This window comes from Puma concolor, chromosome B4 (genome assembly GCF_028749965.1).
Source record: "Puma concolor isolate L17-30 chromosome B4, mPumCon1.1.hap2, whole genome shotgun sequence".
Lineage (NCBI taxonomy): Eukaryota > Metazoa > Chordata > Mammalia > Carnivora > Felidae > Puma > Puma concolor.
The window spans coordinates 109,139,901-109,163,403 of record NC_141673.1 but is presented as its reverse complement, the minus strand read 5'-3'; the positions used below and the strand labels follow the sequence as shown (position 1 = coordinate 109,163,403).

General features: G+C 39.8%; 1 protein-coding gene and 1 pseudogene across 2 annotated transcripts in view; one reads left to right on the top strand and one right to left on the bottom strand.

The window, feature by feature from the left end:
• Nucleotides 1-1,408: 1,408 nt before the first annotated feature.
• USP18 (ubiquitin specific peptidase 18) overlaps nt 1,409-23,503 on the bottom strand; it is a 52,558-nt gene continuing 30,463 nt past the window's right edge. The window contains exons 4-10 of one of the 2 annotated variants that reach the window (XM_086714544.1): nt 11,610-11,689; nt 11,169-11,315; nt 10,689-10,784; nt 10,071-10,238; nt 4,193-4,324; nt 3,316-3,365; nt 1,409-2,036 (exon numbers count right to left, since the gene is read on the bottom strand). In XM_086714544.1, coding sequence (XP_086570670.1) covers nt 1,991-2,036; nt 3,316-3,365; nt 4,193-4,324; nt 10,071-10,238; nt 10,689-10,784; nt 11,169-11,315; nt 11,610-11,689 — 719 coding nt within the window. In that variant the 3' untranslated portion in view covers nt 1,409-1,990. The remainder of the gene's footprint in view (nt 2,037-3,315; nt 3,366-4,192; nt 4,325-10,070; nt 10,239-10,688; nt 10,785-11,168; nt 11,316-11,609; nt 11,690-23,503) is intronic. The other variant, XM_086714545.1, reaches the window with a different exon arrangement.
• Nucleotides 14,427-14,946, top strand: LOC147579415 (myelin-associated neurite-outgrowth inhibitor pseudogene; annotated as a pseudogene).

Sequence of the window (23,503 nt, the reverse complement as noted above, 5' to 3'; positions counted from 1 at the left end):
AGACATTGTGCTATGATGTAAAAATTATATATGTGATATTATGTAAAAATTATGTGATGTATATGAATGCAAAAGCATAAAAATGGCCTAGTGAGATACACACTTTTACTGCATTTAGTGTCCCACAAAAATTCATGTTTTCCTGGAACCCTAGAATGTGAACTTATTTAGAAATGGAGTCTTCACAGATATAATTAGCCAAGTAAAAATGACATCACAGTACATTAGCGTGGGCCCTAAATCCAATGACTGGTGTACCTAAACAAAAGCCATGTAAAGACATACAGGGAAGAAAGCCATGTGAAGATGGAGGACGAGACTGTGTGATATTAGCTACAGGTCAATGAACAACAAGGACTGCTGGTAACCACTAGAAACTAGAAGAGAATCATCGGAACAGATTCTCCTTCAGAGGCTCCAAAAGGAACCAACCTTGTCAATACCTTGACTTTGAACTTCTGGCCTCCTAAACTGTGAGAGAGAAAATTTTCTGTTATTTTAAGTCATCCATTTTGTGATAGTTTGTTATGGCAGTGCTAGGAAGCTAGTTATACACCTATGTAACAATGGCTAGCTACAAGGAAGGGACTCTATGTATTTCTATATTGTTGGAATATTTACAGTGAGAATTTATTACTCACTAATTTATTACTCACTAATTACTCACTAATTAGCATGGCTAATTTTTTACCAAAAAAATAAAATAATAAAGAAATTATCCATATTTTATGCTGTAAGTTTTGGCTCTGCCACTTATCAAGTATAAAATCTTGAGCAAGTCATTAAACATAGGAATGTCTCAATTGCTTCATCTGTAAAAATAGGGATAGTAACATCTACCCTGCTCACCTTGCAGGTTGGTATTAAAGTCTCCTTGGACCCTTTCTTTCACTGTCCATATCCATTCTTCCTCCAAAGTGGCTCTAGTGACTATGAATACCTTTCCTTTCATACTACCATCTCTGTCTCTAATTCATGCTGCCAGCCCCCAGGAGATTTATTGTATCAAAACGCCACTAAGTTCCTTTCCTTTCTGAACCCCTTCAACAATTCCTCATTACCTGTTAAATTAGATCCAGTAGTTCTTAGTAGTTCAAGACCTTCTACATTTTGAGCCCCACTGACCATCCATCCTTATCAATCATCACTGCTTCCTTGGTAGAGGAAAACCAGGTTTGTGGTTTTGAACCTTGAGCCTCACCTTTTTCAGCCATGCCATTGTGTATATTTATCCCTGTAAATGGACTGTCCTCCATCCTAACCTCCTTTCCAGCCTTGTGGCTTATCACATGGTCCTAAAATAGAAATATTGCACTTTACTTTGAACTCCTGTAGCACAAACCCTCAGTATCTTATGCATTTTAATTACCCCCTCCCCCCCCCCCCCCCCCATTAAACTGAAAACTCCTTTGGAGAAAAAGAACTTTATTCATTATGGTGCCTAGCACACTACCTTTCGGAGAGTAGGTGATCAATACATATTTGTCAAATAAATGAATAACAATTATAAAACACTTCACTTTTATTAAAGTAGTATGGGTTCTAAAATTGTTTTAAATTATAAACAAAAATAATATTCTGCCAGTACATACCAGTATAGTCAAACTAGCTGTAAAATACTGAAATACTTCCCTACCACTGCCCCTTGCCACCTGAATGCCTCCCATTACAATTGTTGGCCTGGTTTCCCCTCCCCTGGGAACACTTCGACCCCTCTACTCTCCTAACTAAAGGATTCATGCCTTCCACAGCAGGAAGCACTCAGGTCCTGGCTCTAGCCAGTGGAAGTATCTATTCTGACTGATCAAGACCCATGCAGAGTTACTGGTAAATATTTTGATAATCAACCCCGATTATAAATAAAATTTAACTATACAATTTGAAAATGATCCTTCTTCTCACTGCAAAATCTCTTGAGAGAGTCAGCAGATCCAGGGATAGAAAAGGAAAATGAAACTTTGTCAGTCTCTGACAGTTTAGGGTACATCCATTAGGATTCAATCTTCATGTAAACCAGAAGATATGCAGTTTCCCGCCTAGAAAGAAAAAAAAAAGCAACATAACAGAAATGGAACATTCATAGTTAAGTGATATGTTTTTAACTCATGATAGGACAAGCATCAGAAAAGTTTTTGGTTATTGGATCAAGTCTTCATTTATCCATTATCTCAGAGGGGAAGAAAATGGGTAACCTGAGAAAATAGCCATTAAGCTTCTATTAGTTAACATCTGTATCATGGGTTGACAAACTACCTGTCCACAAGCCAAATATAGCCCTGTTTTTTAAAATAAATTTAACTGGAACACAGCCACACTCATTCATTCATGTGTCATCTGTGGCTGCTTTTGTGCTACAAGGGCAGAGTTGAGTGGTTGCAACAGAGACTGTGTGGCCCACAAAGCCTAAAATATTTACTCTTTGGCCCTTTACAGAGAAAGTTTGTCAAACCCTGATATAAATAATGGGACAATCACTGACGACCAGAAAGTGACAAAGAGTGCGTATCTAAGAGGGATGTTCAGAAGAAAAGATAAAAAGTAGAATATTGTAAGAGAATTTAAAACACAAATTTCACCTAATTCATTATTTTTCAAGTGATCAGTCCTACTTAGCTGAAATAATTTCAAATATCACCTTTGGTGTACAATGTCACTGCAACCCAGAAACTCATCTGAAAAAACTTACAAAGTCTCTGCTTTAACTTCATCCAGCTTTTTTTTTTCTCTCTAGCTTCCTCTCTGTAGTTGTTGATTTTTTTAAAAATATATTTATCACTATTTACTAAATGCAAGCCACTGTACTGGACAAAGAAAAAAGAATGATCCTTGCTCGCAAAAAGTTCATGGTCTAATGTAAAAAAAAGTTATATATGCAAACAATTACAAAACAGGGAGGTCCTTTCTATAAATGAGGTATGCTTAAAGTGCAGAGCAAGCATATGAGAAGTCCCTACAAATCTGCTGGGGTCAATCAGTGAAGGCTTTATAGAGTAGGAAAAGCCATGAGCAGAGACATTAAAGCATGGTGGGAGTTTGCCTTAATAATAAATTAGGAGAGGGAAAGACAGATCAGGAACTGCATGTGTAAAACCATGGAGGATATGATGTTTGGGGAGCTACTTATAGTTTAGTATTGTTGGAATCTAAATTGTGAAAAAAGCATGGTATGGTAATATGGGTATTCAGAGATGAGGCTTAACAGTCACTGGGGAGTTACCCAAATATAAGCGGCAGCTGAATTCATGAGAGTTTCATACAGCACTAAGAAACCTGTGTAAACTCACTGGGTTTCCATCACTCAAACACTTCTCTTACCAGCGGTAGTTATGATTTCCATAAGTACACTGGATGTCTTCCCAGGATACCTGGAAGTACATAAACAGATGAAGTGAAGTATCCAGCTCACATATGTTAAGCATCCAGAGTATAGGGTGCTACAATTTACCCTCTGTCACGTATCCAGACAAACCCCTCCCTGGTACCTCCCAAGACCTGAATCATCCAGTGATAGGATGCCATGTATATGAAGCCTCTTTTAGTACACTGGTCCTTCTATTTTTGGTTATGCTTCGTTCTAACTTACATATATCTAACTCTTCTGGCTCTCTATAAGTTTCCCACAAGCATGAAGCTGCAGGGCACTGAGCCTAGAACACCAAAAACCTAGACAATGAGCTAAGTGGATTCTTATAGGGCTATACACCAGATGGGGACTTGATGCAGGAAAGGACTTTAAGCAGGATCAGACCTATAAATACAGAGGACGAACTTATGGTTGGTAGAGGGAGTGGGTGGGGGATGGGAAAAATGGGTGAAGAGGAATGGGAGATACAAGCTTCCACTTATGTAATGAATAAGTCACAGGAATAAAAGGCACAGCATAAGGACTATAGTCAGTGATACTCTGATAGTGTTTTATGGTGACAGATGGTAGGTAGCTATACTTGTGGTTAGCACAGTACAATGTATAAACTCATTGAATCACTATACTATACACCTGAAACTAACATTGTGTTAACTATACCTGAATTTAAAAAATGTTTTTTTTTAAGAAAAGGACTTGTTTAAGGGCTGCACACACAGAGAAAACAGGCCCACAATGTGTCCCGACCTTAAGGACCCATCTAGTCCTGGGTTCATAATTTATTAGAAGTGGCTAATCCAGGACAACATTTTGGACAATGTTCCTCACCCAACAAACATTGGAGTCGTTGAAGCAGAACCATTTTCCATCCACAGAATTCTGGATATAGGCACAGTAATGACCAAAGTCAGCTGCCCCAACATGGGCAACCACAGCAAAGAGCTCATACTGTCTTCCAAGCTGGAGGGACATAAGGCACAAAATTATTCACCTATCATCCCTTTTTTCTAACCATAGAATAAAGAAACATTATTTCATAACATATTTTACTGCCTACTCTGTGCCAGGCACTGGTACTTCAAGGGGACTAGAAAATAGTCTTTGAACTCAAGAATCTCATGATTAATTAAGCCAGAATTAAAATGCCATATTTTATACTAGGTATATTTACAGGTAAATTTGGGAAGACTCAACTTTTGCCCCAAAAGAGAAAAAGGAACAATCATCTAAGAAAAGCTCCCCAAAGAAGACATTCTTGAATTGATCTTGAACAATGAATAAGATTAGAAGACAAGTTATAGGAAGGAGGTATACTCAATGGACCCAGAAATTGCAAAGGCTTTGCAGTGTAACAGAACAGAGCATGCTGAGGAAATGGAAGTCAGAGAGGTTTCTGGGAAGTCACAAGAGATGAGGCTACAAAAATCAAGTCAGGAACTAGAACTTTATCTAATTTTTTTCAAGTTTTTATTTAAATTCCAGCTAGTTAACATACAGGGTAATATTAGTTTCAGGTGTAAAATTTAGTGATTTTTTTAAATAATAAGAATTAGAATTATTGGGACCCATCATAAGTTTAAGCAGAGAAAAAGCATCATCAGATTTGTGTTTGAGAAAAATACTGAAATAATGTGGTTTGAAAAATGGAATGAGAGTTCAAGTGAGGTAGAGGCCAATGAGATCAGTTTGGGTACCACTACAATGCAAGAAAAATGGCTATAGTCTAGACAGTGACTATCAGTAGTAGTCACCAAAATGATAATAATCATTCTTAACATAATAATTAATTATTAGCTAACCTTTGGCATTTGCTATGCATTTAGCTATGTCTTTACATGAGTTATTTCATCTAATATTCATAAAAATCATGTTAAGCTGGGTGGTGATATAAATCCTATTTCACAAAGGTGGAATCTAAGCTCAGGGAGGTAAAGTAATTTACCCAAAGGTCAGAGCTTATAACTAGAAAAGGCAGAATTCCAACCCAGACCTGTCTGGCCTCAAAGCCTAAACTCTTAATCCCTATGCTACACTAAGAAAGTGAGACTAAAGGTGAGACTGAGGGGGCATATTTGCACAAAATTAGGCATAAATAACCAAGGACTGGATATTGGGGTATTGGGGAAGGGGCAAGTAGGAGGCATCTCTGGCTTGGAAATTAAGAAAATATTGGTACTATGAAGTTAAGTATGGAACAGAGCTGTTTGGGAATAAAGATAATGAATTTGGGGACTATATGACAACATTCAGTAGAGGTGAATACACTGGTTTGGAGCTCAAGTGTAAGACCTGGACAGGAGATACAAATTTGGAAGTCTTAAGTTTGAGATGATTACCAAAATCATGAGAATGAATGAGATGAAATTTGAAAAATGGATAGGACAAATAATGGAAAACTATATGCTAATAAAATCATGGGCAGGAAAGGATCCACCAATAGAGAAAGAAGCCATATGAGGAAAGCTTATGGTAGATTCTGAATGAGAGTAGGATCAATAACAGAATATTACAAAAAGATCAAGTAAGGGAAGGACCAAAAATCATCCATTAGATTTGGCAGTAAGTCATTCTACTCTCTCAAATCTTAGAAACTGAAGATAAGAGAGAATTTTCTGTGAAAAGAGAATAGTGGTAGGGGTACCTGGGTAGTTCAGTCAGTTAAGCAGCCGACTTCAGATCAGGTCATGAGCTCATGGCTCATGAGTTTGGGCCTGAAAGCTCAGAGCCTGGAGCCTGCTTTGGATTCTGTGTCTCCTTCTCTCTCTGCCCCTCCCCCACTCAAGTGCGCTCTCTCTCTTTCTCAAAAAAACAAAAAAAATTAAAAAAAATTTTTTTAAAGAAATGGGCATAGTGGTGGGAGAGATGGAGTTTGGATTGATTGTGAGAAGGATCTCAACATTAGTCATAAATACCTTATTCTTTTATCTTAACACAGTCAAATAATATCCCTAATCTGAGACTTTGAAAAACTATCAATATGGGAGACAGGGGTGAGGGTAGTGCAAATGAAGCTAAGTCACCCAAAAGGGAGAACTCAAATTATTATGTATTTTCATTTGGGAATTTACACTAGACTTTAAAAATGCAGAGCGGGGCGCCTGGGTGGCGCAGCCGGTTAAGCGTCCGACCTCAGCCAGGTCACGATCTCGCGGTCCGTGAGTTCGAGCCCCGCGTCGGGCTCTGGGCTGATGGCTCAGAGCCTGGAGCCTGTTTCTGATTCTGTGTCTCCCTCTCTCTCTGCCCCTCCCCCGTTCATGCTCTGTCTCTCTCTGTCCCAAAAATAAATAAACGTTGAAAAAAAAATTGTAAAAAAAAAAAAAATGCAGAGCAATACCTAGCTCTAATTGTTTATAAGAAATACAAAGGATAAAGGAACATGTTAAATAACACCAACCAGCAAATTCTGGATATTTTTTTTTGAAAACCTTCAACAAAATGAAACTCAAGGACAAGAAAAAGAGGGGAAGAAATTTAAAAGAAACTTAACCCAGGGGCACCTGGGTGGTTCAGTTGGTTAAGTGTCTGACTTAGGCTCAGGTCATGATCTTGCAGTTAATGAGTTCGAGCCCCATGTCAGGCTCTGTGCTGACAGCTAGGAACTCTGAGCCTTTTTTGGATTCTGTGTCTCCCTCTCTCTGCCCCTCCTCTGTTAGCACTCTCTTTCTCAAAAATAAACATTAAAAAAAATTATAAAAAAAAAAAAGAAACTTAACCTAAAAGAAAGAAAGGCAGGGAGAAGTAGAGGGAAGGAGGGAAAGAGAAGAGGAAGGAAGGATGGAAACTTAGGCAAATGCAAGTGTAGACTTTGTTGGGATCTAGGTTCAAACAAACCAATGTATAGGTCACAGAAACCTAAATATTGACTGGGCATTAGTGACAATAGGAAATTATGAGATATGCTATTGGCGGGAGTGAAAACTGCTGCAGCCACTATGGAAAACAGTATGGAGTTTCCCCCAAAAAAGTAAAAAATGGAACTACCCTATGATCTACTAATCATACTACTCAGTATTTACCCAAAAAATGCAAAAACACTAATTAAAAGGAATACATGAACCCTATGTTTATTGTAGCATTATTTACAATAGCCAAGATATGGAAGCAGCCCAAGTGTCCATCAATAGATGAATGGATACACTTGAGTTAAGGTGGCGGAGCAGTAGGGGGTCCCTATACTTGCCTCAGCCCTCAAAAACAGCTAGATAAATACCAAATCATTCCAACACACCCAATAAGTCAATCTGAATGCTGAGAGAATGACCTGCAGAACCAGAGGGAAAAAAGAAGCCACATCATGAAAGGTAGGAGCTGCAGAGATGTGATTCCAGGGATAAAACAACTGCGGGTGGTATGGAGGGGAGAGAGCCTTGATCTTGTAGCGATCAGAGAGAGAAACATAGAGAAAGCAGTGCACAAGGGTTTGCACAAGGGAAACATCTTCACTAAAACCACTGACTAGGAAACTAGAGTGGCTGATTATTGCAGGTTTTTACAAAGAGTGGAGCTCAAAGTCTGAAGTTTTAGAAGTCTGCACCACTGCTAAGCTCCACCTGGTGGGCACAGTAGTGCTCCTATAGGGAAGAAGCCAGAGGCCCAGGAGCAGAAAGCATGGTTTGAGAATCTCCTGGGTCACTGGGAGAAGCAGTTCCCCTTCTTGGAGTGCATTTGGGAGAGGTGGCATGGAATCTCTGGGGACAAAAAGTTGGTGGGCCCAAATGTGCTGCTCCATTCATTAACATAGTGACAGAGACACCTGGCTGAGGGTAGCAAACCTTGGTGCCGGCTTTTTGCTGCACTTTACCATAAATTCCAAGACTTTGCATGATTCTGCTTTTCTGAGACAAACCAGCACAAGCTGCAGTGTGGTGAGACCCTCCTCCATAGGATCAGTGCCATGTCTGTACCACACCGGGTCCCTAAAATTTGGAGTTTTGAAACACAGCCACATGCCTGAAATAAAACAGAACTATGCTGCCTGGCAGGTAGACAGCTCAGACACAGGGTGAAGGCAGGAATTTCACAGAAACCAGGGACACAAGAGGGGAGACTGTTCGCTCTTCTGTGAGGGATTCCTGGACAGTGGCAAGCATGAACTTCCTGCTCCAGGGAGGAGAGAGCAGGGTGACACCATTTTCGCCCTGCCTATCAGCACTGACAGACTTCAGTGAGCAACACAGTGCCCCCAGTGGAAGCTGGAGCTGCTTACACCTAGCCCAGCATTCTTTTCTAGCTCCTTGGCTAGCTCCTTACACCTTCTGCCCTTTTTCCTTCTCTTCTTCTGGGATTCCTATGGTATTACATTTTATGGAGTCACTGAGTTTCCTAAGTCTACATTTGTGATCCAATACTTTTCTTTTATTCTTTAGAATGACATAATGAAATACTTTAAATGAAATGGCATGGTGTCTGAGGCGTGCTTCAAAATAATCCAGTAGAGGGTTGGAGAAAGAAGAGGATGAGGATGTTGGTAAAGCAAGATTGGGCATGAATCTTGATAAATTTTAAGCTGCTTGAAAGACATGGGGATTCATTGTATAATTCCCCATTACTTTGCTACATATTCAAGATTTTCTATAACAATGTTTTTTTAAATGGAATAAAATTTTAATATATTATTTCATTAAGATATACTTCATAGTACACAAACAGAAATAAGGAAAATTCAAAGGACAGAAAATAATAATCTTACAAAATGTATATACACTAAATAGGCAAAGAAACCATGTTATATAGGAGCTACTATATTATCAGGCCTCAATTTTTAAAATACCAGGGTTCTAGAACATGAATAGCAAACAAAGAATGAACAAAACAGTCCATAAAAGGATATATAAAGGATATATCCTTTATGGACTATATATATATATATATATATATATATATATACACACACACACACATATATATGTGTGTATATATGTATATATACACACATATACATATATAATTATATATATATATATATATATATATATATATATATATATCATTTACTAAATGTAGCATTTCAAAACTAAGAAAAGATATTTATGTCATATCTTTTCCTCAGAATTTCCCAATAAGTTACCAGCTCAGGACAACTGAATTCAACTTTACTTTGATTAAATTTGACCTAAATGAACTGGCTCTCTTGTTACTATCCTCAAAGTAGGCATAAACTGTTTCAGGAAGAAAGTTAGGTTGATATTATATTTAGAACCCAAGATGTTGTGTTTACCTATGTATATGTATTACATACCATATTTAAGTGGAAAGAGAGTTATGGGTTCTTTTCCTCTCTCAGTGCTGTGAAGTACATAAACCAAAGCTCAATATTTAGAAATAAAGTCTCTGGATTCTTAAAAGAAAAGCAACCATAAACAGCAAATGTTGTTGATAGTAGTATGGTAGTAACAACTTATCATTGTTATTCAGGAACACACATCATTAAAATACTGTTTTAAAAAGAATATTTCTTGAATGTATGAATATGTTTCTATGAATCACACCAAGTAGCTGCCGATGAGTTTCCCTCCCTTTGTGTACCCCAAGCACGGCCAGCAGAGGCCATGATTTCTGAGATGATACAATGACACAGATGAGATGCCCAAAAGTGCCATCTCTGTTGAGTGGGTGACTTCAAGCACCTTAGGGGAGGAGAAGCAAAATCAAGCAGACAAGGGGTCTGAAGAGAAGGAGAATGGAAGGGAACTGAGGAGCTTCTCACCTGTTCCTCAGCACTGCAGAGGTCTTCCTCAATCAGAAGGACCTGACTTAAATCCAAACTCTGGGGGAAATAAAGTGAGTGGAAGATTTTTTCTGTCTGCGAATTCCTGATGGAGAACCGCAAGAGGTGGATTGTCAAGGTCTGGGGCAAATGGGTCAGCTTCAAGACCTGAAAAACCAAAATTACTGTGGAAATGAAGTCCTAAGGCCCTTGAAATGGGTAGATTCAGAGAAATACCAGAGCTGATCATATATTCTTCCCAAAAAGAGAGGTAAGAATGATATAATACAGAATTAAGGGCCCCCATTTGCTGAATCTGTTGAGCTCTCCCACAGGTACCAGAGCTCAGGGAAACTACAGAGGCTGCTCTAGAGAGCTAGTCTAACCCTATGGGGGGAACTCTGCATGCTTCCCTTGGATATTCTCCTCTTATCTTTTAAAAGGCTCTGTTCCTCTCGGTGATGGGCCTCTGATAATCAGAAGCCCCAGATCCCAGGCTGCTAGCCTGATATTGATTCCCTCCCTCAACCATCACAAGGTACCCTCAAGGCCTCCATTAGGAAATCTACCAAGGACAACCCCAGAGTAGGGAAGCTTCTGGTTTTAGGGAGCAAGTACCTGCTTCCCACAAGTCTTCTTCCCACAGTTCTCACAGAAGCATTCGCTTTTGCCTGATAACTCCCTGGGTTGGAAGAAACAGCGAAGGGCATCCTCCTGTCCCAGGAGAACAAAGAAAAAGCAGAGTTGGTATTTACCATATACAGTATAACACATCACCCTACAGATGAGGATTTAAGCTTTCCTCTGATTCTCTCCTTGTTCCCCTTACCATCTGGCCCAGTGTGATGCATGTGGCAGGATTTCCAAAAGTACCTACTGACGTGAAGGAAAAACAGAAGGGAGCATTTGTTAAGGTAGCAGCATGAGGAAAGGAAGTAAAAGGAAAGAAAGGTTTTCACCAAATCAAAGGGGAACTTAGAATTGTGCAAAGGAAACAGAAATTATTTTTTAAAAGCGAAAGGTGGATTAAAGAAGCAAGAGCACACTGGCAGCACTGGGTTTATGGGAACAGCAAATTCACCAAGAGGAATTCCTCACCAGGGTTTTCAGGGGCTTTGAGTCCATATCAAAAAGAGGAAGGGGGAGGGTCAGCATGCTACTATTTCTGCTCCTTTCCGTTGTACATTCAAGGCAAACCAAGGACTCCTTCATCCGGATTGTATAAAGGGCCTGCAGCCTCTCTACCTGCAAGAGAGAGGAAGTGAGAGGAAAGAAGGGTACAAAGCCATAAACAAAACAGGTGAGGTGAATTTCCAGAAATGATATCCACCAGACAGAAGCTCCAGAAATGGCAGCCACTGATTCTCTTTGCTCTTCAAAAAGGTACAAAATAATAACAGTAATAATATTACGGAATTGTGATAAGTATTTATGTGGATTTTCTCTTTTAATCCTCTCTATACATTATATTGATGATAGCTGAATGAGCTAAATGAGCAGCATCTTAAACTTCTGAGTTCTTTAGTTCTAACATCTTACCAAGTCCACATCTGTGATTTGGTCCTTAATTAGGTTCCAGACTGTGAGGTAGAGTTGAGCAGCATCATGCTGGACAAACACTGGCCAAAGAGAAAAGTAACAGCTTGATCAGTGAGGTCACCAAGGACATTTCCCATGCCCTTGTGCCCTAGCTACCTAGATACGCATGAACACTCATCACTTTGTCCTCTTCTAGCCTTCACTCCCTCCACCTCAGCTTTTCAGGCTAAATTTACACTCGATGGTAGGCATTAATTAAAAATGAAAAATAAACTTGTTATTTATTTTTGAGAACTCCTCTTAAAACTTAAAATCCAGTCTGACTGCATCACAGAAGTTTCCCTTCCCCTGACTGGCCACTCATAACTACTGGCCTCTACTGTGGGACCCAGCTAGATAAAACCAATATGCAATAGTGCATTCTCTCCTCTCCTATTTTTAAGCCAAGCCAATACCTTAATTGGACTCTAATGGCCACTAATTTCTCTGTACCTTTATTTAATTTCTTTTCTCATTCCCCAGAAATTTAGCAGTTTCCTAATGCTCATATCTGACCCAGGTCTTCCCCAAAGGTATCTAGGAGAACAAAAAAGGAAAGGACCATCTCAGTGTTAGATGATGCTAGCTAAGAGGAGATGGGAATTAAGCACTGAATTCTTCATATGTTATATAAGTAAATGTAAGGCTAAAATATTCTGTACATATATAAATGAATTTCTGTTGTTCAAAAGAAACCTAGGAAGACAACGAATATGAAAAACACACTGAGTATTATTTTACAAAAGGATAGATGTCTGCCAACATGCAAAGAAGACATTGCAAGAAAACATAACATGCAAGTTATTGTAAATGTAGTAAATATTCATGTCAGCTATCTCAACACCAATACTTACTACAATTTGTACTTAATGTTTTTGGATTTCATTTTGTTTTGGTCTGTCTCTTCTCTAAACCATAAGCACCATGGAGGCAAAGACTCTTATCAGTCTTATTCTCTTATCTACAGCACCAGCACAATACCTGGCACATAACAGGTGAACACTATATATGAGTTGAATGAATTAATTTAATCATTGGGTAATAATCCCTAACCTAAAGACAGAGTGGAACTAGGGCTGAACCTATGCTGTCCCCAGGGAATTATGGAGGCAACTCTGGACACAAAGGATGTTAGATCACCTTGCCATTTGGAGACATTTTGCTTTATCTGACCATAGCAAAGCCAAGAGTCCTGATACATCTAAAAAATACAGGGATATTTGCTCAATCCATATTTACTGAAAACCTTCTATGTGCAAGGCATTGTACATGCTAGATAAACTTACTATCCCCAATAAACCTAAATTCTAGTGGAAGACAAGTATCCATAAAATCATAATTCAAAGAAGAATAAGAAAAATTCCTTAAGGTGTACAAAATATTATGAAAAGCTATATGAAGGTGAGAATACAATTGGAATGGTGGAGTGAGAGTCTCTATAAATCTATTCCTCCATAAAAGCAATTAAAATGCTGGCAAAAAAAAGTGAAAATTGGTTTTTTCAGAACTCTGAAAATTAACCAAAAGTATACAAAAATCTTAGGCATATTTATTCAACAAACACTGCAGAACCTAAGGAGAATAGGATTTGAGACTTTTCAACTTGGCCTATTCCCATTTCCTTCTTCTCAGCTCTGTAGTAGACTTGGAAACAAAACTTGCAAACATGGAAACTGTGGAAACCAGAAGCCTAGCAATGAGAAGAAGGGGCAGACTGGGGCTGGAGCTCCTCAAAAAGTTCCATACCAAAAGCATTTTTATTATCTGACCTGCTTGCAGCTTCACTGAAAAAGCAATGAAAAGGGGAAATTTAAAGTTAAAAGCACAATATTGTTTACATTAGCACCCATGAAAATGAAATACTTAGGTATAAATCTAAACAAATACATACAAGATCTATATGAGAAAAACTATAAATTTTGATGACAAAAATCAGAAGAATTATATAAGTGGAAAGATATACCATGTTCACGGATAGGAGGACTCAATATTGTCAAGATGCCAGTTCTTCCCAACTTGATCTATAGACTCAATGCAATTCCAGTCAAGATCCCAGCAAGTTATTTTATGGATACTGAGAAAGTGATTCCAAAGTCTATTTGGAAAGGCAAAGACCCAGAATAGCCAACACAACATTGAGGGAAAAAATAAAATCAAAGACCTAATTCTGAAACTAATAAAATATCAATAATCAAAACAATGTAATATTGCATAAGAACAGAAAACAGATCAATGGAATGAAACAGAGATCCCAGGAATACACCAACATAAACAATATTACTGCTCTTTGACAAAGAAGCAAAGGCAATACGATGGAACAAAGATAGTCTTTTAACTCAATGGTGCTGCTTAACACCTGCATATCCATATGAAAACAAATGAAACCATACACAGACTTTGCATCTCTTAAGAAAACGAATTCAAAATATATAACAGACCTCCTAAATATAATATAGGAGAAAACCTAGACCTTGTGTTTGGTGATTACTTTTTAGATACAACTGCAAAGTACAAACAATAAAAAAAGAAGTGATATACTGGACTTCATTAAAATTAAAATTTTCTGGAACGTCTGCGGGTAGCACATGTTGTGGAGAGGTGGGCTGGGTAAAGCAGAACAATTGGAAGTGCCAGCCAGGGCAGTGGTGGCATCAGAGACCCAGCCTCAAGGCTCAGCCCCTGCATCCTTGCTGAACCCAACTGCGGAGACCGCCCCTGGCTGGCATGAGCTGGGCACTTTGGCCCAGTCTGCCACTGCCACAATGCCTTCTTGAAATCATGAATCCTGTTTATAGCCCTGGTTTTGTTGGGGTTCCCCTCTGCAAATGCCAAAGAAATTGGTTATTCAGCTGGTTTCCCTGTGGGCTATGCAGCCATAGGTCCTGCCTATTCCACCAACATGTACCCTGGAGCAAATCCTACCTTCCAAAAAGGTTACAATCCTGTCACACCTTACACAGTATCCTGTCCCCCCACCAATGGGGCAGTGCCACCATACTCCTCTTCCCCTACCAAAATGCCTACCCCCAAGAGAGCCCCTATGCACACACAGCCCCAGTAGGCAGTGCCCCCTCACATCATCCACCACACCACAGTTGTGCAGCCCAACTGCATGCTGGTGGCGATTTACCCCGATCCCATCCCTCTACTTAGAGGCAATGGTGTCACCATGGGTATGGTGGCTGGGACCACTGTGGCCATGTCAGCAGGTACCCTCCTGACCTCCCACACCTCAACTCCTGTTGTCCCCATGCACTGTGCCCACGTATCTGGCCCCAGGGGCCCCACTTATAGCTAGGTTCCCCCTCAGTGGTGATCACCCAACAAATGTCTGAGGATAGAGCTGTGCAGTCACATCATGGAGGTTCCACAGCTGTGCTGCAGGCCTGGTGCCTCAAACCCAGACTTTCTTCTTAATGCTCTTGACACTTAGCTAAACACTACTATGGCCCAGCCCAGCAGGTCCCAGTGCCATCAGTCTCCAACTGACTCTGTAGGTTGATCTTAAAGCAAATCCTGTTTTGTGGGCTGCCTGGCAATTTTTTAGCTAACTGTAATGATAAAAAAGGGAGAATTAATCTAAAAAATTTTTTAAAGTTCTGCTCTGTGAAAGATATGTTAAGAGCATAAGAAGGTAAGCCATAAACCGAGAGAAAATATTTGCAAAAAGCATATCTGATAAAGGACTGTTATCCAAAATATACAAAAACACTCTTAAAACTCAACAATAAGACATACACACACACACACACACACACAACCTGATTAAAAATGGGTGAGAGATTAGAAGGAAGATGGCAGCGTAGGAGGACGCTGGGTTCACCATGCGTCCTGCTGATCACTTAGATTCCACCTACACCTGCCTAAATAACCCAGAAAACTGCCAGAAAACTAGCAGAACGGAGTCTCGGGAGCCAAGCACAGACGAGAGGCCCACAGAAGAGGGTAGGAAGGGCGGAGAGGCAGTGCGCACTACACGTACTGGCGGGAGGGAGCCGGGGTGGAGGGGCGGCCCGCCGACCAAGCAGAGCCCCCGAGTCTGGCTTGCAAAAGTGGAGGGGCCAGACGGAGTGTGTTCCGACAGCAAGCGGAACTTAGCATCTGGGAGGTCATAAGTTAACAGCTCTGCTTGGAGAGCGGGAGGGCTGGAGGACAATGGGAAGGAGAGTTGTTGAGCCCCAGACGACAGAGCGCAGCTTGGCGAGAAACAAAGATGCTCACCAGCGCCATCTCCCTCGCCCATCCCCCAGCCAAAATCCCATAGGGAACCAGTTCTTGCCAGGGAATTTGCTTGCTCCGCGAAAACACCCAACGCTGTGCTTCTGTGGAGCCACCTCTCCAGTGGGTCTGACTCCCTCCCGCTGCCACAGGGCCCCTCCTGAAGTGGATCACCTAAGGAGAAGCGAGCTAAGCCTGCCCCTCCTGCCCCCGTGCACCTTGCCTACCCACCCCAGCTAATACGCCAGATCCCCAGCACAACAAGCCTGGCAGTGTGCAAGTAGTCCAGACTGGCCACACTACCCCACAGTGAATCCTGCCCCTAGGAGAGGGGAAGAGAAGGCACACACCAGTCTGACTGTGGCCCCAGCGGTGGGCTGGGGGCAGACATCAGGTCTGACTGCGGCCCCGCCCACCAACTCCACCTATACACCAGAGCACAGGGGAAGTGCCCTGCAGGTCTGCACCACTCCAGGGACTATCCAAAATGACCAAACGGAAGAATTCCCCTCAAAAGAATCTCCAGGAAATAACAACAGCTAATGAACTGATCTAAAAGGATTTAAATAATATAACAGAAAGTGCATTTAGAGTAATAGTCATAAAATTAATCGCTGGGCTTGAAAACAGTATAGAGGACAGCAGAGAATCTATTGCTACAGAGATCAAAGGACTAAGGAATAGTCAGGAGGAGTTGAAAAACGCTATAAACGAGATGCAAAATAAAATGGAAACGACCACGGCTCGGATTGAAGAGGCAGAGGAGAGAATAGGTGAACTAGAAGATAAAATTATGGAAAAAGAGGAAGCTGAGAAAAAGAGAAATAAAAAAATCTAGGAGTATGAGGGGAAAATTAGAGAAATAAGCGATGAACTAAAAAGAAATAATATACGCATTATTGGTATTCCAGAGGAGGAAGAGAGGGGAAATGTGCTGAAGGTGTACTTGAAGAAATAATAGCTGAGAACTTCCCTGAACTGGGGAAGGAAAAAGGTATTGAAATCCAAGAGGCACAGAGAACTCCCTTCAGATGTAACTTGAATCGATCTTCTGCACGACATGTCATAGTGAAACTGGCAAAATACAAGGATAAAGAGAAAATTCTGAAAGCAGCAAGGGATAAACGTGCCCTCACATATAAAGGGAGACCTATAAGACTAGTGACGGATCTCTCTTCTGAAACTTGGCAGGCCAGAAAGGAATGGCAGGAGATCTTCAATGTGATGAACAGAAAAAATATGCAGCCGAGAATCCTTTATCCAGCAAGTCTGTCATTTAGAATAGAAGGAGAGATAAAGGTTTTCCCAAACAAACAAAAACTGAAGGAATTTGTCACCACCAAACCAGCCCTACAAGAGATCCTAAGGGGGATCCTGTGAGACAAAGTACCAGAGACCTCTCTACAAGCATAAAACCTACAGACATCACAATGACTCTAAATCCATATCTTTCTATAATAACACTGAATGTAAATGGACTAAATGCACCAAACAAAAGACATAGGGTATCAGAATGGATAAAAAAACAAGACCCATCTATTTGCTGTCTACAAGACACTCATTTTAGACCTGAGGACACCTTCAGATTGAGAGTGAGGGGATGGAGAACTATTTATCATGCTACTGAAAGTCAAAAGAAAGCTGGAGTAGCCATACTTATATCAGACAAACTAGACTTTAAATTAAAGGCTGTAACAAGAGATGAAGAAGGGCATTATATAATAATTACAGGGTCTAACCATCAGGAAGAGCTAACAATTATAAATGTCTATACACCGAATACAGGAGCCCCCAAATATATAAAACAATTACTCATAAACATAAGCAACCTTATTGATAAGAATGTGGTAATTGCAGGGGACTTTAACACCCCACTTACAGAAATGGATAGATCATCTAGACGCAGGGTCAATAAAGAAACAAGGGCCCTGAATGATACATTGGATCAGATGGACTTGACAGATATATTTAGAACTCTGCATCCCAAAGCAACAGAATATACTTTCTTCTCGAGTGCACATGGAACATTCTCCAAGATAGATCACATACTGGGTCACAAAACAGCCCTTCATAAGTATACAAGAATTGAAATTATACCATGCATACTTTCAGACCACAATGCTATGAAGCTTGAAATCAACCACAGGAAAAAGTCTGGAAAACCTCCAAAAGCATGGAGGTTAAAGAACACCCTACTAAAGAATGAGTGGGTCAACCAGGCAATTAGAGAAGAAATTAAAATATATATGGAAACAAACGAAAATGAAAATACAACAATCCAAACGCTTTGGGATGCAGCGAAGGCAGTCCTGAGAGGAAAATACATTGCAATCCAGGCCTATCTCAAGAAACAAGAAAAATCCCAAATATAAAATGTAACAGCACACCTAAAGGAAATAGAAGCAGAACAGCAAAGGCAGCCTAAACCCAGCAGAAGAAGAGAAATAATAAAGATCAGAGCAAAAATAAACAAGACAGAATCTAAAAAAAATGTAAAGCAGATTAATGAAACCAAGAGTTGGTTTTTTGAAAAAATAAACAAAATTGATAAACCTCTAGTCAGCCTTCTCAAAAAGAAAAGGGAGATGACCCAAATAGATAAAATCATGAATGAAAATGGAATTATTACAACCAATCCCTCAGAGATACAAACAATTATCAGGGAATACTATGAAAAATTATATGCCAACAAACTGGACAACCTGGAAGAAATGGACAACTTCCTAAACACCCACACTCTTCCAAAATTCAATCAGGAGGAAATAGAAAGCTTGAACACAGCCATAACCAGCAAAGAAATTGAATCAGTTATGAAAAATCTCCCAACAAATAAGAGTCCAGGACCAGATGGCTTCCCTGGGGAATTCTACCAGACATTTAAAGCAGAGATAATACCTATCCTTCTCAAGCTGTTCCAAGAAATAGAAAGGGAAGGAAAACTTCCAGACTCATTCTATGAAGCCAGTATTACTTTGATTCCTAAACCAGACAGAGACCCAGTAAAAAAAGAGAACTACAGGCCAATATCCCTGATGAATATGGATGCAAAAATTCTCAATGAGATACTAGCAAATCGAATTCAACAGCATATAAAAAGAATTATTCACCATGATCAAGTGGGATTCATTCCTGGGATGCAGGGCTGGTTCAACATTCGCAAATCAATCAACGTGATACATCACATTAATAAAAGAAAAGAACCATATGATCCTGTCAATCGATGCAGATAAGGCATTTGACAAAATTCAGCACCCTTTCTTAATAAAAACCCTCGAGAAAGGCGGGATAGAAGGAACATACTTAAAGATCATAAAAGCCATTTATGAAAAGCCCACAGCTAACATCATCCTCAGTGGGGAAAAACTGAGAGCTTTTTCCCTGAGATCAGGAGCATGACAGGGATGCCCACTCTCCCCACTGTTGTTTAACACAGTGTTGGAAGTTCTAGCACCAGCAATCAGACAACAAAAGGAAATCAAAGGCATCAAAATTGGCAAAGATGAAGTCAAGCTTTCACTTTTTGCAGATGACATGATACTATACATGGAAAATCCGATAGACTCCACCAAAAGTTTGCTAGAACTGATACATGAATTCAGCAAAGTTGCAGGATACAAAATCAATGTACAGAAATCAGTTGCATTCTTATACACTAACAATGAAGCAACAGAAAGACAAATAAAGAAACTGATCCCATTCACCAAGAAGCATAAAATCCCTAGGAATAAATCTAACCAAAGATGTAAAAGATCTGTATGCTGAAAACTATAGAAAGCTTATGAAGGTGATTGAAGAAGATATAAAGAAATGGAAAGACATTCCCTGCTCATGGATTGGAAGAATAAATATTGTCAAAATATCAATACTACCCAAAGCTATCTACACATTCAATGCAATCCCAATCAAAATTGCACCAGCATTCTTCTCGAAACTAGAACAAGCAATCCTAAAATTCATATGGAACCACAAAAGGCCCCGAATAGCCAAAGTAATTTTGAAGAAGAAGACCAAAGCAGGAGGCATCACAATCCCAGACTTTAGCCTCTACTACAAAGCTGTCATCATCAAGACAGCATGGTATTGGCACAAAAACAGACACATAGACCAATGGAATAGAATAGAAACCCCAGAACTAGACCCACAAATGTATGGTCAACAAATCTTTGACAAAGCAGGAAAGAACATCCAATAGAAAAATGACAGTCTCTTTAACAAATGGTGCTGGGAGAACTGGACAGCAACATGCAGAAGATTGAAACTAGACCACTTTCTCACACCATTCACAAAAATAAACTCAAAATGGATAAAGGACCTGAATGTGAGACAGGAAACCATCAAAACCCTAGAGGAGAAAGCAGGAAAAGACCTCTCTGACCTCAGCCGTAGCAATCTCTTACTCGACACATCCCCAAAGGCAAGGGAATTAAAAGCAAAATGAATTACTGGGACCTTATGAAGATAAAAAGCTTCTGCACAGCAAAGGAAACAACCAACAAAACTAAAAGGCAACCAACGGAATGGGAAAAGATATTTGCAAATGACATATCAGACAAAGGGCTAGTATCCAAAATCTATAAAGAGCTCACCAAACTCCACACCCGAAAAACAAATAATCCAGTGAAGAAATGGGCAGAAAACATGAATAGACACTTCTCTAAAGAAGACATGTGGATGGCCAACAGGCACATGAAAAGATGCTCAATATTGCTCCTCATCAGGGAAATACAAATCAAAACCACACTCAGATATCACCTCACACCAGTCAGAGTGGCCAAAATGAACAAATCAGGAGACTATAGATGCTGGAGAGGATGTGGAGAAATGGGAACCCTCTTGCACTGTTGGTGGGAATTGAAATTGGTGCAGCCACTCTCGAAAACAGTGTGGAGGTTCCTCAGAAAATTAAAAATAGACCTACCCTATGACCCAGCAATAGCACTGCTAGGAATTTACCCAACGGATACAGGAGTACTGATGCATAGGGGCACTTGTACCCCAATGTTCATAGCAGCACTCTCAACAATAGCCAAATTATGGAAAGAGCCTAAATGTCCATCAACTGATGAATGAATAAAGAAATTGTGGTTTATATACACAATGGAGTACTACATGGCATTGAGAAAGAATGAAATATGGCCCTTTGTAGCAACATGGATGGAACTGGAGAGTTTGATGCTAAGTGAAATAAGCCATACAGAGAAAGACAGATACCATGTTTTCACTTTTATGTGGATCCTGAGAAACTTAACAGAAACCCATGGGGGAGGGGTAGGAAAAAAAAAAAAAAAGGAGGTTAGAGTGGGAGAGAGCCAAAGCATAAGAGACTCTTAAAAACTGAGAACAAACGGGGCGCCTGGGTGGCGCAGTCGGTTAAGCGTCCGACTTCAGCCAGGTCACGATCTCGCGGTCCATGAGTTCAAGCCCCGCGTCGGGCTCTGTGCTGACAGCTCAGAGCCTGGAGCCTGTTTCTGATTCTGTGTCTCCCTCTCTCTCTGCCCCTCCCCCGTTCATGCTCTGTCTCTCTCTGTCCCAAAAATAAATAAACATTGGAAAAAAAATTAAAAAAACAAAAAACAAAACTGAGAACAAACTGAGGGTTGATGGGGGGTGGGAGGGAGGAGTGGGTGGGTGATGGGTATTGAGGAGGGCACCTTTTGGGATGAGCACTGGGTGTTGTATGGAAACCAATTTGACAATAAATTTCATATATTGAAAAAAAAATAAAAAATAAAAATTAAAAAAAATGGGTGAGAAACCTGAATAGACATCTCACCAAAGAAGATACACAGATGGCAAATAAGCATATGAAGCAGTGCTCAGCATATGTCAATGAGAAATTGCAAATTAAAATAATGAGATACCTCTACATACCTATCAGAATGGCCAAAAATTTTAAATGCTAACATCAAATGCTGGTGACAACACAGAGAACAGTAACTCTCATTCATAGCTAGTGAGAAAGCAAAATGGTACAGCCACTTTGGAAGACAGTATGGTGGTTTCTTACAAAACTAAACTTACTCTTTACATAGGACTCAGCAATCACGGTGCTTGGTATTTACTCAAAGGAGTTGAAAACATATGTATACTAAAACCTGATATGTTCATAGCAGCTTTATTCGTAATTGTTAAAATTGGAAGCAACAAAGATGTCTTTCAGTAGGTAAATAGATAAATAAACTATGGTACACCCAGAGAATAGAATATTCAGTGTCAAAAAGAAATGAGCTAGGGAGGATTCTAGGAATATGGAGGAGTAGGAAGCACCAGGAATCTGTCTCCCCATGTAGACAATAATTGCGCTGGCAGAATCTGTCTGATATTAATATTTTTGAACTCTAGAGTTCGTTGAAGGTTTGCAACTTCTAGGGGAAGACTAGAGATAAACAATGGTTAATTTCAGTCAATTTCATCTTTGCACAGTAGCAACAACCCATCCCCCACCCCTAGCCATGTGGCCAGCAGCTTGTGCATGGTGTGTCAAAGCTGGGATGGGCGTAAAGGACTCTGTCTTCCAAATTTTGAGATCTGTGCTCTGATTATTGATGTTTCTGATCACAGATGTGCAAACAAAGAGGCAGGCAGCCATGGTAATTTTATGTCTCTCCAGTGTTTCAAGCCCCTCTCCTTCAGGCTCAAATGACTTCCAAAGGGAATTTAAAGAACTAGATCCCTGATTTCCTCTCCCTTCATTTTTTGCTTTTCCCCTTTGAGGAGTCAAATGCTAAAGACTAGGACACCCCAAAACAATGGTATAAACAGAGAAAATTAAAAAGTGACCATAAACACAAAGGGAAAGGTGCAAAAATACCAGAGAAGACATTAAGTTTATACTTTACTCTGATCCTTGGCACAGAGATAACTGTGCCAAGTTATATAATAAAAAAACCAAAAGTAATAAACAAAAATAATAATAAATAAAAATAACAAATAAAATAATAATAATAAACAGAAAATCCTGGAGAAGAATCTGATTACCAGAGTTACCACATTATTAAATTCAAATGCCAGCGTTCAACAAGGCATACACAAGGCATACAAAGAAATAGGAAGTATGGCCCAATCATTGAAAAACCAAAAAGGGGGCGCCTGGGTGGCGCAGTCGGTTAAGCGTCCGGCTTCAGCCAGGTCACGATCTCGCGGTCCGTGGGTTCGAGCCCCGCGTCAGGCTCTGGGCTGATGGCTCAGAGCCTGGAGCCTGTTTCCGATTCTGTGTCTCCCTCTCTCTCTGCCCCTCCCCCGTTCATGCTCTGTCTCTCTCTGTCCCAAAAATAAATAAACGTTGAAAAACAAATTTAAAAAAGAAAAACCAAAAAGATCTCAAGTCGACAACCTAACTTATAATTTAAGGAAACAAAAGAACAAACTAACCAACAGCTAATAGAAACAAGTGAAATAACAAACATTAGAGCAGAGATAAAGTAAATAGAGAATAATAATGGAGAAAATCAATGAAACTAAAAGTTGGTTTTTTTTAAAGATTAACAAAATTGACAAGTCTTTAATTGGCTAAATGGACTAAGAAAAAAGGGCCTCAAATTACTAAAATCAAACATTAAAGTAGAATTTAATATCAATTCTACAAAAACTTTTAAAGTATTTTAAGAGATCACTATGAACAAAAAATTGAATAACCT